The following is a 13719-nucleotide window of genomic DNA, read 5'->3' on the forward strand; positions in this document are numbered from 1 at the left end:
TTCAGGCGCACCCGCGGCCCGCACCCCTGCAGGCGCCTGGCCGTGTCTAGCTTCTCCCCTCTGAGCACAGGGACCAGAGAGCAAAAAGGCTGTTTCACACTCTGGGCGTTTTCAAAACTAAGGATTGATCCGGCCATCTGTTCAAAAACCAAGGCAGAACCCATTCCGGAAAGACAGCATGTCAACCGACAGACCAAGCTTCCCAACACCAGAATACACGAACTGATGAAAACCTTACAGCCACCTTAAGACACGCAGGAAGCCGAGGCCCAGGGTTCGCCCACGCCAGGGAGAACTCTGCAAGCTCTGTGTGCGGTCCGGGTCTGTATTTTGATTTCAGAGAGCAATCACCCCATGGTATCAGAAGTCTGAGAGACCCTGAGGCTGGCCCACCCCTTCTGTGGTTCTCCCGTCTTCGTCCACCTCGTGTCTTGTCCTGGAGCCCCACTGGGTCAGCAGCTGTCCTCGCAGCCGACGCGAGCGGATCCCCTCCCAGGCCCGGCCGCTGCGTTAGGGGAGAGGGCGGCCGTGCGGCACAGGGCGGAACCACACTCACGCTCGCAGCACAGGCTACAGAAGCAAACAGCCCTGCCTCGGGGGCTTCTGGGAGGAGGTGGCCTGTGGGCAAGACCTCAAAGGATTACTAGGGATCTGTCAGGCCGAACGCGACGCGGGAGATACACTTTCCCAGGGGAGAACACATCGTAAGCGAAGACCCGAGGCAATGCAAAGGCACTGCTGTTCGGGGCACGCTGAGCACCAGAACACCACAGTGTGCGTGGGCCGTGGGGGGGGGGGGGGGAGGACAGGGCTGGATTGTGAGATCCCTCCCACATGGTCCTGAGGAGCTGCTGCTTGCCCTATAGGAGCAGTTCCGCAAGAGGTGTCTTCAGCAAGGAGGTGGCAGGGTCAGCTTTGTTGTTCGGAACCGTGAGTCTGGCTGCGGTGCAGCAAATCGCGTGGGTCAGCGTCCTGGCGCTCAAACTGAGTCATTCCGGGGGGCAGACGGGTCACCGTGCAGTCTGCGGGGGCGCGGGCAGGGTCAGGGACAGCCAGTGAGGCTGCGGTAGCCACAGCAGGAGCAGCTACCGGCCCAGAAGAGAACCTCGGCCACGGGGAGGGAGCACCTGACGGGGGGCCGTGCCCCCTGCCGGCTCCCCCCACTGGCAGAACCCACTAGACGCCAGAGGACACGGGAGCCATTGTGGCTGTTCGTAGGGCTCATCCTCGGAGGCACCGAGCTCAGCGGAGCCCCGTGGACAGTGAGCGAGGGGAAGCGGGAAGGAGGAGACGCCCGTGGGGACGAAGAAGGAAGAGGGTGGGGAGACGAGGAACCTTCCCCAGCCCTGGCTGCTACGTGGGTGTGGCCTCGTGGCCCCCAGAGACCAGCCCAGCAGGCGGGGCGACTGCCCCTGGCTATCAGTGCCCAAGCCGTGGCCCACCAGGAGGGCACGGTCCCGGCTGACTGGGCAGGACCACGGCGTCCGTGAGTGGGTGCTTTGGGGACCGCCAGGTGGCAAGGTGGGGTGCGCCTGGGAGGTGTTTCGGGGCAGAGTCCCCAGGCTGGTCAGCGAGTGCACGTGGAGGTGGGCAGGGCGCCCTGCCGCGGAGCCGGAGTCAGGAGCCCCCGCCTGTCGCACCGAGCTGGAAGAAGGCGCCGGCCATGTTTCTTCCTCCTTCCGCCACCGTTGCCCCCTCTTTCTTGCCAGATCCAGGCTCTGGCTGGGGGCTTCCCCCACTCTGAGGCGGCCGTGTGGACCGTGGCACCTGTGTCAGCTGGGGTCCCCAAGAAGGATGCCAGCGTGGACTCAGCAGACGGTGTCAGCAGGGCTGTTTGCAAAGGATGCCGCGGTGGCCACCAGACTGCAGTGGAGTCTGACACCGTGGAAAGGGGAGGGGCTTGGAGGACAAAGCGGGTACGGGGGCTTCCGGTGGCAGCGAGGCTCTGAGAGTCCCCACCAGCATGACGGGAGCCCATCGCCGAGACAGGGCAGGATCCCATGCCAGGCAGCCGGGCGTGGCCGCAGGGCCCCTGCCACACTCAGTCCCCGGGTTGGGATGCTGTGGACGCCACGGAGGGTCAGAAGATGTGACCGCCGGTGGTCGGCGGCCCCCTCAGGGCTGCTTCTCTCAAGGGAGGAGGGACGGCACGCAGGGTGCAAACTTGTACCCTGTCCCCCCCGAAGTTCCACACTGCCCCACAAACAGCCCCGCTCACCCAGGACCCCGTGCCGCCATCTCCCAGGTGTTCTCCCGTCCACATGGTTCCCACCCACCCTGACCAGCGCACGGCTCCCCCCTCGGGTCCCCCTCGCTGCGCTAGGCTCCTTTAGCAGTGACCCCGCCACACAACGGACATACGTCCCATCATGCCACATCATCAGTGCTGCTGCCTTGTCACCGTGTTAGTCCGCCCTCCCCCAGGAGACGATGCATCTTGAGGGCTGGAGCCCATCCCCCCGGGCCTCTGCAAATCAGCAAGGAACCAGACTCAGAACACGCTCCATTAAGAAAGACACCCATGGGGCGCCTGGGTGGCTCAGTCGGTTAAGCGTCCCACTTCGGCTCACGTCATGATCTCGCCATTTGTGAGTTCGAGCCCCGCACCAGACTCTGTGCGGACAGCTCAGAGCCTGGAGCCTGCTTCAGATTCTGTGTCTCCCTCTCTCTCTCTGTCTCTCAGAAATAAATAAATGTTAAAAAAAATTTTTTTAAAAAGAAAGCACTCTGATGGGTTCTGCCTCTGCTTTTCACGAGGCCTCAGACAACCCCAGTAATAAAAAAAGCGCTACCTGCATGTGAAATCGGGCTCTCCTTAATTTGCAGTTCTATTCACCATAAAAAAAATCATCACATGGGATTTGCTCGGTTGGTTAATGAAAATAGAAGCACAAGATAATAAAAATATTTGGTATTGGAAAAACAACCTCTCTTGGAAGACTCCAGAAAAACGAGGGTCATTACCAAGGTTTCTGGCATTTAGATCAAGAAGTGAGTGGCCAGGTAATTAGGTGAAGGGATTGCCAGACCCTGGGCCGCCTGTGGACTTGGAAGCAGAGCTGAGAAAGGAAATCCAAGGTGTTTTCCAAGTTGGGATGGAGCCCTTTGTGGTGCACATCGCCCACACCACACTCCGTGGTCCCCACAGACTGCCACGTGGATCCCAGCAAGTGTGATCTGGATGTCCAGCCGTGGGGCAGCATCCTCGTGGGGCCCCCCGGCGGGCTGGTTGTGAAAGCTTGCTGAGCCAGAGCATCTGACGTGTGCCCAAATGCACGTCTGAAAATCCAGGGTTTGGGTCTCCAGGAGGAAGTCAGGGAACTTGCAGAAATGTCCCTGCTGGGTCCAGATACGTGGGCAGAACTCTGCAGCCCACGACCCAGTGTGTGTGTGTGTGTGTGTGTGTGTGTGTGTGTGTGTATGCGCACATGTGGACCTCCACATCCCGAGTCTGGCAGAGGTGATTGGAGGTCTATGGGGCTACCCTATGACACCCACACAACATTTTTCAAAAGCAAGTTTATTAAAGTGCTGTAAGTCCCCAGGGCTGGAGCATCACAGTTGAGGTGTGTTGCCTTTTCTCTCCCTTGAGTAACTTTCTGTGGACCTACTTGTCGTATCTCTCCCTTGTTTCCGGATCCTGCTCACGCTGTTAGTATTTCTGTTCAAATGCTGAGACACATTCGTAACCTGTCCACTCCGGTTTTCTTCTCTCTTCTGCTCCTGTGGGTCTGGTCATCTCAAGGACCAGCTTCAGCTGTTTTCGCCACCTTCCTCCGTCGGAAAAGTCGGGGGCATTGCTGCTTCAAGCTGGGCCCTCAGCCCCCAGGAACTTGTGTCCATTTACCTTGGACATTGGCCATGGAAGCGCGGTGCTGACCACGGAGGACTGGCCTTGTCCTGGGACGCGGGGTGGGGGAGTCATCTTAAGGAAAAAAATTGTCTCCGAGGGCTGGTACCCAGAGTTTTAGACACCCTTCAGGCTGAGAAGGGCGGTTATCAGGGATGGGGTGGCTCCAGCCTGCCAGCAGAACACAGAAAACAGAAACAAAGGAATAACCCCCAAGAAGCAGATAGAAACAGAAGGAGCAGTGCAGGGAGGGGCTCTGGCAGCGGGGTGTATGCGTGGAAGGAAGCAACTTGCAGAGATCCGGAAAGCAGCCGGTCACGTGCCAGCAGGTAGCAGGACCCTTGCTGCTGAATTAGGGCCCGGAAACCAGGAAGATTCCCGTCATTTCGTGGGGAAAAGGGGTGACCGGGGAGAGCAGTGAGACTCTGGCAAGGGCAAGGCAGGACCCGGACAGCGCTGGGCAAGGCAGGAAGCACAAGGCAGGGCTGAGTCTGCCACCAAGCAGGTGCAAGACAGGGACCCCCACCTGGGAGTTGGGGACAAAGGACATTGCAGGTGGATTGGGAGCCCAGCACCGTGACTCCAAGCACAGAACCAGAGTGTCTGTTCTCCAGGCCAACCCCGCAGGACACGCCCAGAGTCTGGGGTGGCTAGAAGCCACATGGTCCAAGCGAGGGGCAGACTGGAGCAGAGGACAGGGACCCAGCAGGGCCTGGTCTCCGGATCGGCATCAGCTGCTTTGCATTCCTGGCTCTCGGTCGGCAAGTTTCACACACCTGGACAGCTCCTGTGAGGGCACTTTGAGGTTTCTAACATGGGCAAGCTACATGTGCGCTGAATAGAGAAAAGCAACAATTATCTTCGAATTCCGATACTTCTTTGATTTACATGGGGGGTCTTCGTGCCTGAAATGGTGGGAAAGCACGGCTCTGGGCCACCATGCAGGTGCACAGTCACTCAGCCCTCTCTTCTTTGGCCTTGCAGGATGATGCTGAAGGAACAGTACATCGATAAGGCGCGTGTGGCCGTGTTTGGGAAGGTGAGCCTGTGCCCAGCACCCATCCCATCGAGAGCACTGCCATCACCCAGGCCCGGTCTGATTTGCTCAGAACGTCTCTCGGCCGGTGCTATGAGAGCAGCTACGTTTTTTTAAGAGCGAGAGGTTGGACGCTTAGCGATTCCAGCAAGGGGAGCCACCATTTGGCCAGCTTATTTATTAGAGTTTCGCTCTCTCTGTTATCTAGAAGGAAAGAAAAACAAGCCAGGTTCATTAGGTTCCTAGTTACTTTTCTTATGCAAGCCCGCCGTGGTGCCTGATGTGGTGCCCCAGGAAACGAGGGAACGCAGGAGCCTTTATTTCCGCGTATCTTTTATGTGCACTAGTCAGGTTAGCTGACGTGGAAGGAGTCGGCAGTTCACGTTCCTCGGGGTGGCCCAGCTGGTGCTGTGCAGGCCCCGGGGCTGCAAGGCAGGCCTGTGGGGGGCCACCTAGTACCACCTGGGCACACACTCCCCCCCCATTCTTAGACAGCCTGGATCCGTGAGCCTTAGACTTCGCAAGGCACAGGCACAGATGGATAGACACAGATCCATCGCCCCTCCGAGGGGACACTCAGAGCACAGGCCCTCGGGGAGCACCTCAGTGACCACAGTGCAGGTGGAGACTCGAACGGTAATCGGTAATCACAGGACTACCTCTAACGTCATCACCTCTGGACCATCCGTGCCCAGCGTTCTGTGGGGCCAGTGTACAGTTGAGACGTGGCACCATGGGCGGGTGACCCCAGACACCCTTCCCACACCCCCGCTGGCACCACCAGAGGTGAGGCGGTAAAGGGGAGGGCCCAGGGGCTTCTCTCTCAGGCGCAGCGTTCTGGAGCTTCATTCCATGCTGGTGGAGACCCACTCACTGCCTGAGAGGGGCTCAGAGCCAGTCGGATCATCTGTAAGCGTAACTCTGGGCGTCGGCATCTATCACCCACCCGCACCCACCCGGGAAAGTTGCTGCCCTATGGACTGCCTGCCGGGTCACGGCCCCTGGCCTGGGCCTGTCTCTGTTCAGTGCTTGCTCCTCCTCAAACACTCACACAGCCTCTTGAGACGGGCTTCTTTCACTGAGCAGTACGCGTTTAAGGCTCTTCTCAGGGCTCCATAGCTCGTTACTTCTCTGCACGGAGTAATAGCCACGTACCACAGCCCATTGGTCCGTTCACCGACTTGCGAGTTTTGGCAATTATGAATGAAGCTGAGGGAACCCTCCATGTGCAGGTTTTTGTGCGGATAAAAGTTTTTCCCTCCTTTGAATAAATACCAAGGAGCACGATTGCTGGGCCACAGGGTAAAAAGTGTGTTTAGTGTTGTAAGAAATCCCCACGCTGCCTTCTAAAGTGGCTGCCCCGTGCGGCATCCCAGCCGGCAGTGAGTGAAGGTTCCCTGTTCCACGTCCTCACCAGCATTTGGTGTTGTCAGTCCACACTTTTTTTGAAAACAGATGGCAGAATGACTTTAAGACTTCCAGATTCCACTGACAATGAAAATTATTAACCAGAAACCAAAAAGACACTTTTACTGTCATTAAGATAAGACATTCGTGTTGTGTTGAGGGAACGCTATTAAGTTATAATGTAACGAGCATATAGGTCATAACGGTTAATTCTACAGTGAGTTTGGCACAGCACGGGCTACACACAGAGTCTCTGTCAGGTGTATGGCTCCTTCACACTCGATCCTCCCACCCAACACACACACGTTCACACACCCACACACCCACACACACGCCTTCCCATACAGAACACACAGACCCCCCCCGTGTACACTTATGCGCACACTCATGCACACACAGTCACGCACACACAGACTCACACACACATACTCCCTACACACACATGCCCACACAACACCGTTAGCAGCCCCCATATCCTTAACATACCTGGCTGTCTCGAGCCCGCGCCCCTGTCCCTTCCCACCGCCGCTCATCGCAGCATCTCATCTGTGTCCCACTCCTCTGGGATCTGGAGACAGAGCACATCTGAACCAAGCAGCCTTGAAGGTGCCCGTGGCAGATAGCCTGTGACGTTTCACTCTCCCCGGAAGGCCCGCGTTCAAGCAGGGGCCTTGCGTGCCAGCCCCAAGGTAGAGGGACTGTAGGACGAGAAGGACCTGCCGTGCCCCCTGTCGGCCCTGAGCGGGGCACTCTGGCCGACCAGCCCCCGGGCCCTTTGACACAGGCTCCTTGTTGGCCCCTGACGGTCACCTCCCGTGGCTGGGTCCGCCGGAGTCAGGAAGGTAGCTCGAGGCGCTGCAGGAATATGCTGGTTCGGCAGGGGCCTGACCTGCGACCGCAGCTCCCGTCACGTGGCTCCCATGACCCCAGGCCCACAGACGGGAGGCGTGCCTCACGCAATATCTAACTGACAAGGTGTTTGCCTCTCATCCTTCTTTGCTTTTTGGCAGAAACTACATGACAGTGGCCGCTGAGTCGCCGACCTACGTCGGAGGCTGTTGTCGTGACAGAATCCTCGACGCGTTGCCCACGTGTCCCCCTTTCTGTCTCTCGCAGGACTACGGCGGGTACCTGAGCACTTACATACTCCCAGCGAAGGGTGAAAACCAGGGTCAGCTTTTCACCTGTGGCTCTGCTCTCTCTCCAATAACAGACTTCAAGCTCTACGGTAACGGTCTTGACGCGACGAGGCCCCCGCACGGCCCCATGCCTCCCGTCCCGCCACACTTCCCCTGCCTCCCTTGCTTCATGCACCCACGGTGGGTGGGAGGCGACCCGGGCTAACGAGAAACCTGGACAGAAGCCTGGGAAGGGGAGGGAGGGCTTCCAGTCACTTGTTTGAATGAAACCGGTCAACCCCCCGAGACCCGTAAGTCACGTTCCCGACACACGAGACCAGGAGCTCGAGACCCACCCAGGGGTCCCCTGGCCGACCCCTCCCCGGTGCCCCATCTCAGCACCCGGGACCCCGTGGACTGTGAGGACCTCTGACTCCTGCAGCCGAAAGGCTCACAAAGACACGTTGACAAAGTGCTCTAATGCCAACGTGAACTTGTAGTCCCAGCACTCCCCTCCTTCAAACACGTAATAATTTAAAATTCGTTTTCCCATGGGAATACATGTAATGTATTTCAGATTTTTTTCAACTCAGTGAGACTTTCTTAATTTTTTTAATCATGCGGGTTCAAAGGTGCCTGACTCGGATGCACATAAATGTACCATCCTGCACCTTGATAGGTCACAGCCGCAGGTGGGGGAATCCTCCAGTGCCGTCTCCACTTAATTAAGGGTGTCCCTGTGACGCCTGGGTGGCTCGGTCAGTGAAGCGTCTGACTTCGGCTCAGGTCACGATCTCACTGTTTGTGGGTTCGAGCCCCGCGTCGGGCTCTGTGCCAAGAGCTCGGAGCCTGGAGCCTTCTTCGGATTCTGTGACTCCTCCTCTCTCTGCCCCGCCCCCGCTCATACACATTCTTTCTCTCAAAAATAAACAAACAGTAAAGAAACAACACTGTCAAGTCAACATTAAAAAGAGAACGAAAGATCCCCCCTGCCCCCTGCAGAAGTGTTTGGTGCTTCCTCCAGCCTGACTTTGCCGACAGGCAGACGTCAGACTCTCACCCAGGACTGGACGCAGACATGCCTAGTGTTTAAAACCAAACAAAACAAAAACAGAAAAGGAGCAGATCCTGATGGCAGTCTGCTCTTCGGGATCTGTAGCCTTTCCTGTATTTGAAACAAAGCGAGGGCTTATCCTGCTCACGGGGTTTCAGAGTCACTGTTTCACGCGGTTGAGGTTTTGCTGTATTGCTTAAAAGCCAGCCACCAACTCTAAGACACTCGAATGTTACCGGGGTGCTGTCTGATTACCTGCGTGAAGCCCCGCAGGCTGAGGCGGTGTTTTAGAAACAAACGTTTGCCCTGAAAGTGTGGGTGAGCCCACCCTCCCTGCCCCAGCCCCCTGCCAAGGGCGTCCCCGCATCGGGGGGCTCGGCACCGGCTCCCCTCGGGTAACCCTGCCCCCCTCTTCTCGTTTCCAGCGTCTGCGTTCTCCGAGAGGTACCTGGGCCTCCACGGACTTGACAATAGGGCATACGAGGTACATGTGGGCAGGATGGGGAATCGGGCGAGCTCGGGCCGCCCCTCCAGAAATCCTCTCTCGCGCCCCTCTGGCCCCCGGCCCGGTGCTGGGACCCACGCTCCCTGCCCGGGCCTGCTGGGCTCCCCCTCTCCCCCACCAAACTCGCTCTGAGAAAACCTTCCACCGGCCATGAACCCTGGTGAGCGGGGGCCTCTCCTGGGTCTGTCCGCTTTCCCTTTCTGGCACCCGAGAGGCAAGAGGGGAGTTAGGAAAGTGTTCAGACAGACAGAGGGTCTGTCCCGGGATCCACGGTCGTCGGCACGGGTGACTGCCGGTCCCTTCATCCAAGGCTGGTTCTGCTTTGAGGAGATAAGCCCCTGGGTGGGCTACAGAAAAGTTCTCCGATACCACCTGCCAGGCCATAGCCACCGAAGTGACTCAGTGCAGGTGTCACCTGGGTGTTTCTTCAGCGGGGTGAGGGGGGCGTAAGGGGGAGGCCGGACTTCTGTTGCCCGGAGGACCTGGCTTCAAAGCTGGGATTTGCGCGTGGACCACGGGACTCTCTGGCCGGGGTGTCATCTCCCAGTGGCACCGGCTGAGATGGTGGCCCTCTGGGGCCACCTGCCGTGGGCGGAAGGGAGCGCTCCTGTGCCCTCTTCTCTTCCACCCCTTCCTCCTCCTAAGAGGAGCTCATGCAGGGAGGCTTCTGGGACGCTCCGTGCGCTCCCCTCCCCTGCGAAGCCCCCGCTTCTCCCAGGACGAACACCTCGCTGGCTGCGGTGAGGCCCGCTAACTCTGTCCCCTTGCCCTGCCTGTGCAGATGACCAAGGTGGCTCATCGAGTGTCAGCCCTGGAAGAGCAGCAGTTTCTAATCATTCATGCAACCGCTGACGGTGAGGACCGGGGACGCTCATTCCCTGCACCGCCCCTGATGGTGTGCTGGGTTTAACCCGTACTGTCCTCTTTTTTGTTTTCTTTAACAGAAAAAATCCATTTCCAGCACACGGCGGAACTCATTACACAGCTAATTAAGGGGAAGGCTAATTACAGCTTACAGGTACAGTATTTGCACACCCACTCTGTTCCACGCTTGGAGAGACACATTCTTCTCGTGGAAAAGGAACTGATTGGTATTCCGTTCATCCCGTGTCTGCAGACGCACCCGTGTCGCGGCTGTCAGAGACAGGCCGGGGCACGTCGGGCCAGACGAGTTAGCGCGTGCTTATTTTCTCCACTAATTGATGCTGATGGCTCGGTTCTACACTCGAGCTGTGTGCAAAACCCCTGTAGCACACCCCCCCCACCACCACCCAGTCCCGCGGTGAGCAAGGTCAGGACAGCCACCACACCACCACGGTGAGGCTGGTGGTGTCCCTGGCGGGTGACAGTGGGACTGTTGTCCCAGTGTTGACCAGAGCAGCATCCTGGGGGCCTTGGGGGGCTTTACACGTGCAGGTCCTGAAACTTCTCTCACTGGCCTCCTGCCAGACAGTACCACACGTTAACTAAATTCTGGAGGAATGTTCCAGAATCATCTGTGGCTGAGCAGCCGTTAGAGTGCTACCCTTCCCATGAAACGTACTCACAGCCTCGTTCTCCCTGGCGTCCAGTACTGGCCCAGCAGCTCAAGGCTGGGCTTTTTCCAGCAATGCACAGTGCTGCTTCTGGAAACATCTTCTGTTTCCTTCTTGACCAGGGGTTCCCTTTGGCAAAAAAGACCCCGATGGTCTTTTCACGTCCAGGGATCAACGGGAGATTTCCTCCCCTAAGCACCCATCAGCCCTCAGACAGCACCGGCCCCAGCACCGACCGCTGCCTGCCTTCTGTCTCCAAGCCCCTGGTCTCTTCTGGCATCGCTGTCTTGGAGGGACGCGTGTGTCCCTGCAATGAGGGGGCTTGGCCTGAGCTGCTGAAGGGGGAAGAGAGGACTTGGTTAATGTGACCTCTGAGCTCACTTTGCAAGTGTTCAGATCGTAGTGAGTTTGATAGCTGCCGGGGTGTAAATACATTTTACGCACCTAGCGCAGCCGTGGTGGGTTACAGGGTCAGTCTCTGTGTGTGGGTGTGGATCGCTCACCCAAGATGCAGACTAAGCGAAATCGGCAAGCTTTTGAGCAATATGCATTGTAGACCGCACTCGAGACAGCGAAAGGGATCCACGCCCAGCACCGGGCCTGCAGGCACAGCAGAGGTTTTCACAGATCCTCAGTGAATTTGCAACAGTAAGCAACTCCAGAAAAGGGCACAGGGACAAGGGACCCGGGTAGGAAGAGACGTGCCTCCTGCTCTGTGTCCTTCTGTACCACAGACATTCTACCGTATACATAATAGCTCACTCCCATCAGTAATAACTACTCTAAAGTAACGGTGAATGCCCGCCTCCAGAGACACAGAGGAAGACAGGATTCAGAACGCGGGAGGCAGCAGGTGTCACGGGAAGAAAGTGGGCTTCCAGGTCAGTGAGACTTGGCTTTGAGTCCCTGCCGGAACAGGTTCCTTTGCGTGGAAATGGTGTGGCGCCTCTAGGATACGGGGATGGCCATTCACATCGTCTTCTTCGCGTTCCCCGTGTCCTGGCCTCGTTCTAAATGCTTCAGGGAGCATAACGTTTAATCCTCACAAAACGATATGAGCTGGATTCGGTCACGGTAATCATCTCCACGTAACACAGCTGGAAACTGAGGCCCAGGAAAGTTACCTGCCCACGGTCAGAGGGTGAGCCAAACGCGGGTGGCCAGGCCCCAGAACACAGCAGCAGGATCCGGCCTGTGAGGGTTGTAGAGAGAGCACAGAACACTTCCCGTGTCTTTGGGGATCCTGGGCCCTGGGCCGGAGCCTCTGTGGTCCCGGACCTCGGATCTGTCCTTGCCGCAAATGCAAACCAGACGGACGGCACAGACGGCACCGAGTCTGGTGACCAAAGCGTGGTCTAATTTAGGCACCCGGTGCCCTGAGTGCCCTGACGCCAGCACTGGAGGGGTTTAGGAAATCCATTGCTCGGGCCGACTCCAAGCTGCATGCGGTGCCCGGGCCGTGCTGGGTTTGGGGGGTGGGGGGGGCGACCACCCCAGCGGCGAGTAACCTGTCCCCGCCTTCCCCGCAGATCTACCCCGACGAAAGCCATTACTTCCACAGCGCCTCCCTGCACCAGCACCTGTACCGGTCCATCATCAACTTCTTTGTGGAGTGCTTCCGGATTCAGGACAAACTCCCCGCAGCCACAGCGAAAGAGGAGGAGGAGGAGGACTGACCCGGGAGCCGGAGCCAGAGCCAGCCCTGAGCACGGCGGGGGCTCCCCCTGGAACAGTGTGCGGCCGGGACCCCGCCCCCCTCTCCCGCAGAGGCCGGGTCGGGGCAGCAAGTGTGATTTCCATAGCATGTGTCCCGAAGGCGGTTTTGCTTCAGAAACCAGCTCCTTCCCAGGCCGAGACGCGTCATCGCCCCCCCGAGGGCCCCTCCCCGCTGCGCCTGGAGCCGCCGCCGCCGCAGCAGCATCGCCTCCTCCTGGCCCCAGGGTGACCGGTGCATCCCCCGGCCCCTCCCCAAGGAACGAAGGACGGACAGCAATGCAGAAACCGGCCCTTAAATCCCAGCTCTCCCGCAGTAGCGCAAAGACCCGCCCTGGCCAGCGGCCGCGTCCACATGAGCAGTTTTCCACCCTGTCTGATACACCCACGCCATGGAAACGACTATAGCACAATTATTTTAGCAGTACTTGTTCATAGATCGGCTCGCTCCTTTCTGTAATTCGGAGATCCGGCGTTGTCAGGGCTGAACCCGGTGTTCCCGTAGCTTCGCTAATGGTTAACCTTACGGAATTAATTCGTATTTTTCTATGGTTTTTACCTGGCACTGTCTCGGGTCACGGGCTGTCTCTCCTTCTTTGTGTCTCTCCTTCTTTGTGTTCTTTCTTGGCTTTGTTTGCTTTCTGTTCTTCGGTCCCCGTGTAGGCTTTGCACTTGTTTGGATAAAGAAACACATCAGAAGCAACGAACTGCTCTCTCCTCAAGATTGTCTTGAGACTTTGTGCAGAAATTTCAAAAACCTGAGGGGAACGAACATCCAGTACTACACTAAAAAAAAAAAAAAAAAATCCTAAATAAAACTTCTTTCCCACGAAGCTGCATTGGGATTTGGCTCAGACTCGCAGTATCCACGTATGTCTTGTAGCCTTTTTCCCCCTGATACCTTGTCAAGGCTTTTCAGATGGCATTTGGTTAAAAAAAGGTAAAAAGACTAAGCCTGGACTCCATCCCCAGGTCTGTGCGCGTGTTTAGGGGACAGGCCAGGGAAGCGTGGGCGCGGGCGGTGGCCTCCCGCCCCGGGGACGGCTCGGCGGCCCCGCCACCGTGCGCCAGCAGCCTGTCCACGTGTCACACACCCTCCGACGGGACGAACCCCCGGTGCTCCCGGTGTCTATTTCATTTCGTTGTATATAAAGACCGGATCGGGCCCCGGCCCTCCACCGGCTCATTTCGCCTGCATGCCGCCGCTCTGTGGCTGACCCGCACTCCCCACCAGTGCCAGTCGGAAATGCATCGATCACTCTTGTTTTCCTCGGAGCTCGTCGACCACCTGAACAGCAGGACTGACCTCTCCAGAGTCCGGTCCTGCCGGAGGGTCCTTGACGTGCCGTCGGCAGAGATCTGTCCGCGTCGCTTTTCGGTGTTTGAGGGCGTGGGTCTCGTCTCCGCGAGTTTGCAATGTGAGTTGCGGTTAGCGCCATTGGAGGGTCTCCGTCACCGGATTTTTTTCGGGTGAGATGTCGTCACTTGGCGGAAAGGACGA

General features: G+C 57.9%; 1 protein-coding gene across 3 annotated transcripts in view; it reads left to right on the forward strand.

The window, feature by feature from the left end:
- DPP6 (dipeptidyl peptidase like 6) overlaps positions 1-12370 on the forward strand; it is a 941878-nt gene extending 929508 nt beyond the window's left edge. For all 3 annotated transcript variants that reach the window (XM_040464519.1, XM_040464518.1, XM_040464517.1), the window contains exons 21-26: positions 4835-4889; positions 7410-7521; positions 8891-8949; positions 9752-9824; positions 9915-9988; positions 12035-12370. In XM_040464519.1, the coding sequence (XP_040320453.1) occupies positions 4835-4889; positions 7410-7521; positions 8891-8949; positions 9752-9824; positions 9915-9988; positions 12035-12181 (520 nt within the window). In that variant the 3' untranslated portion in view covers positions 12182-12370. The remainder of the gene's footprint in view (positions 1-4834; positions 4890-7409; positions 7522-8890; positions 8950-9751; positions 9825-9914; positions 9989-12034) is intronic.
- Positions 12371-13719: the final 1349 nt, after the last annotated feature.

This window comes from Herpailurus yagouaroundi, unplaced genomic scaffold (assembly GCF_014898765.1).
Source record: "Herpailurus yagouaroundi ecotype Mexico unplaced genomic scaffold, PumYag 483, whole genome shotgun sequence".
Classification (NCBI taxonomy): domain Eukaryota; kingdom Metazoa; phylum Chordata; class Mammalia; order Carnivora; family Felidae; genus Herpailurus; species Herpailurus yagouaroundi.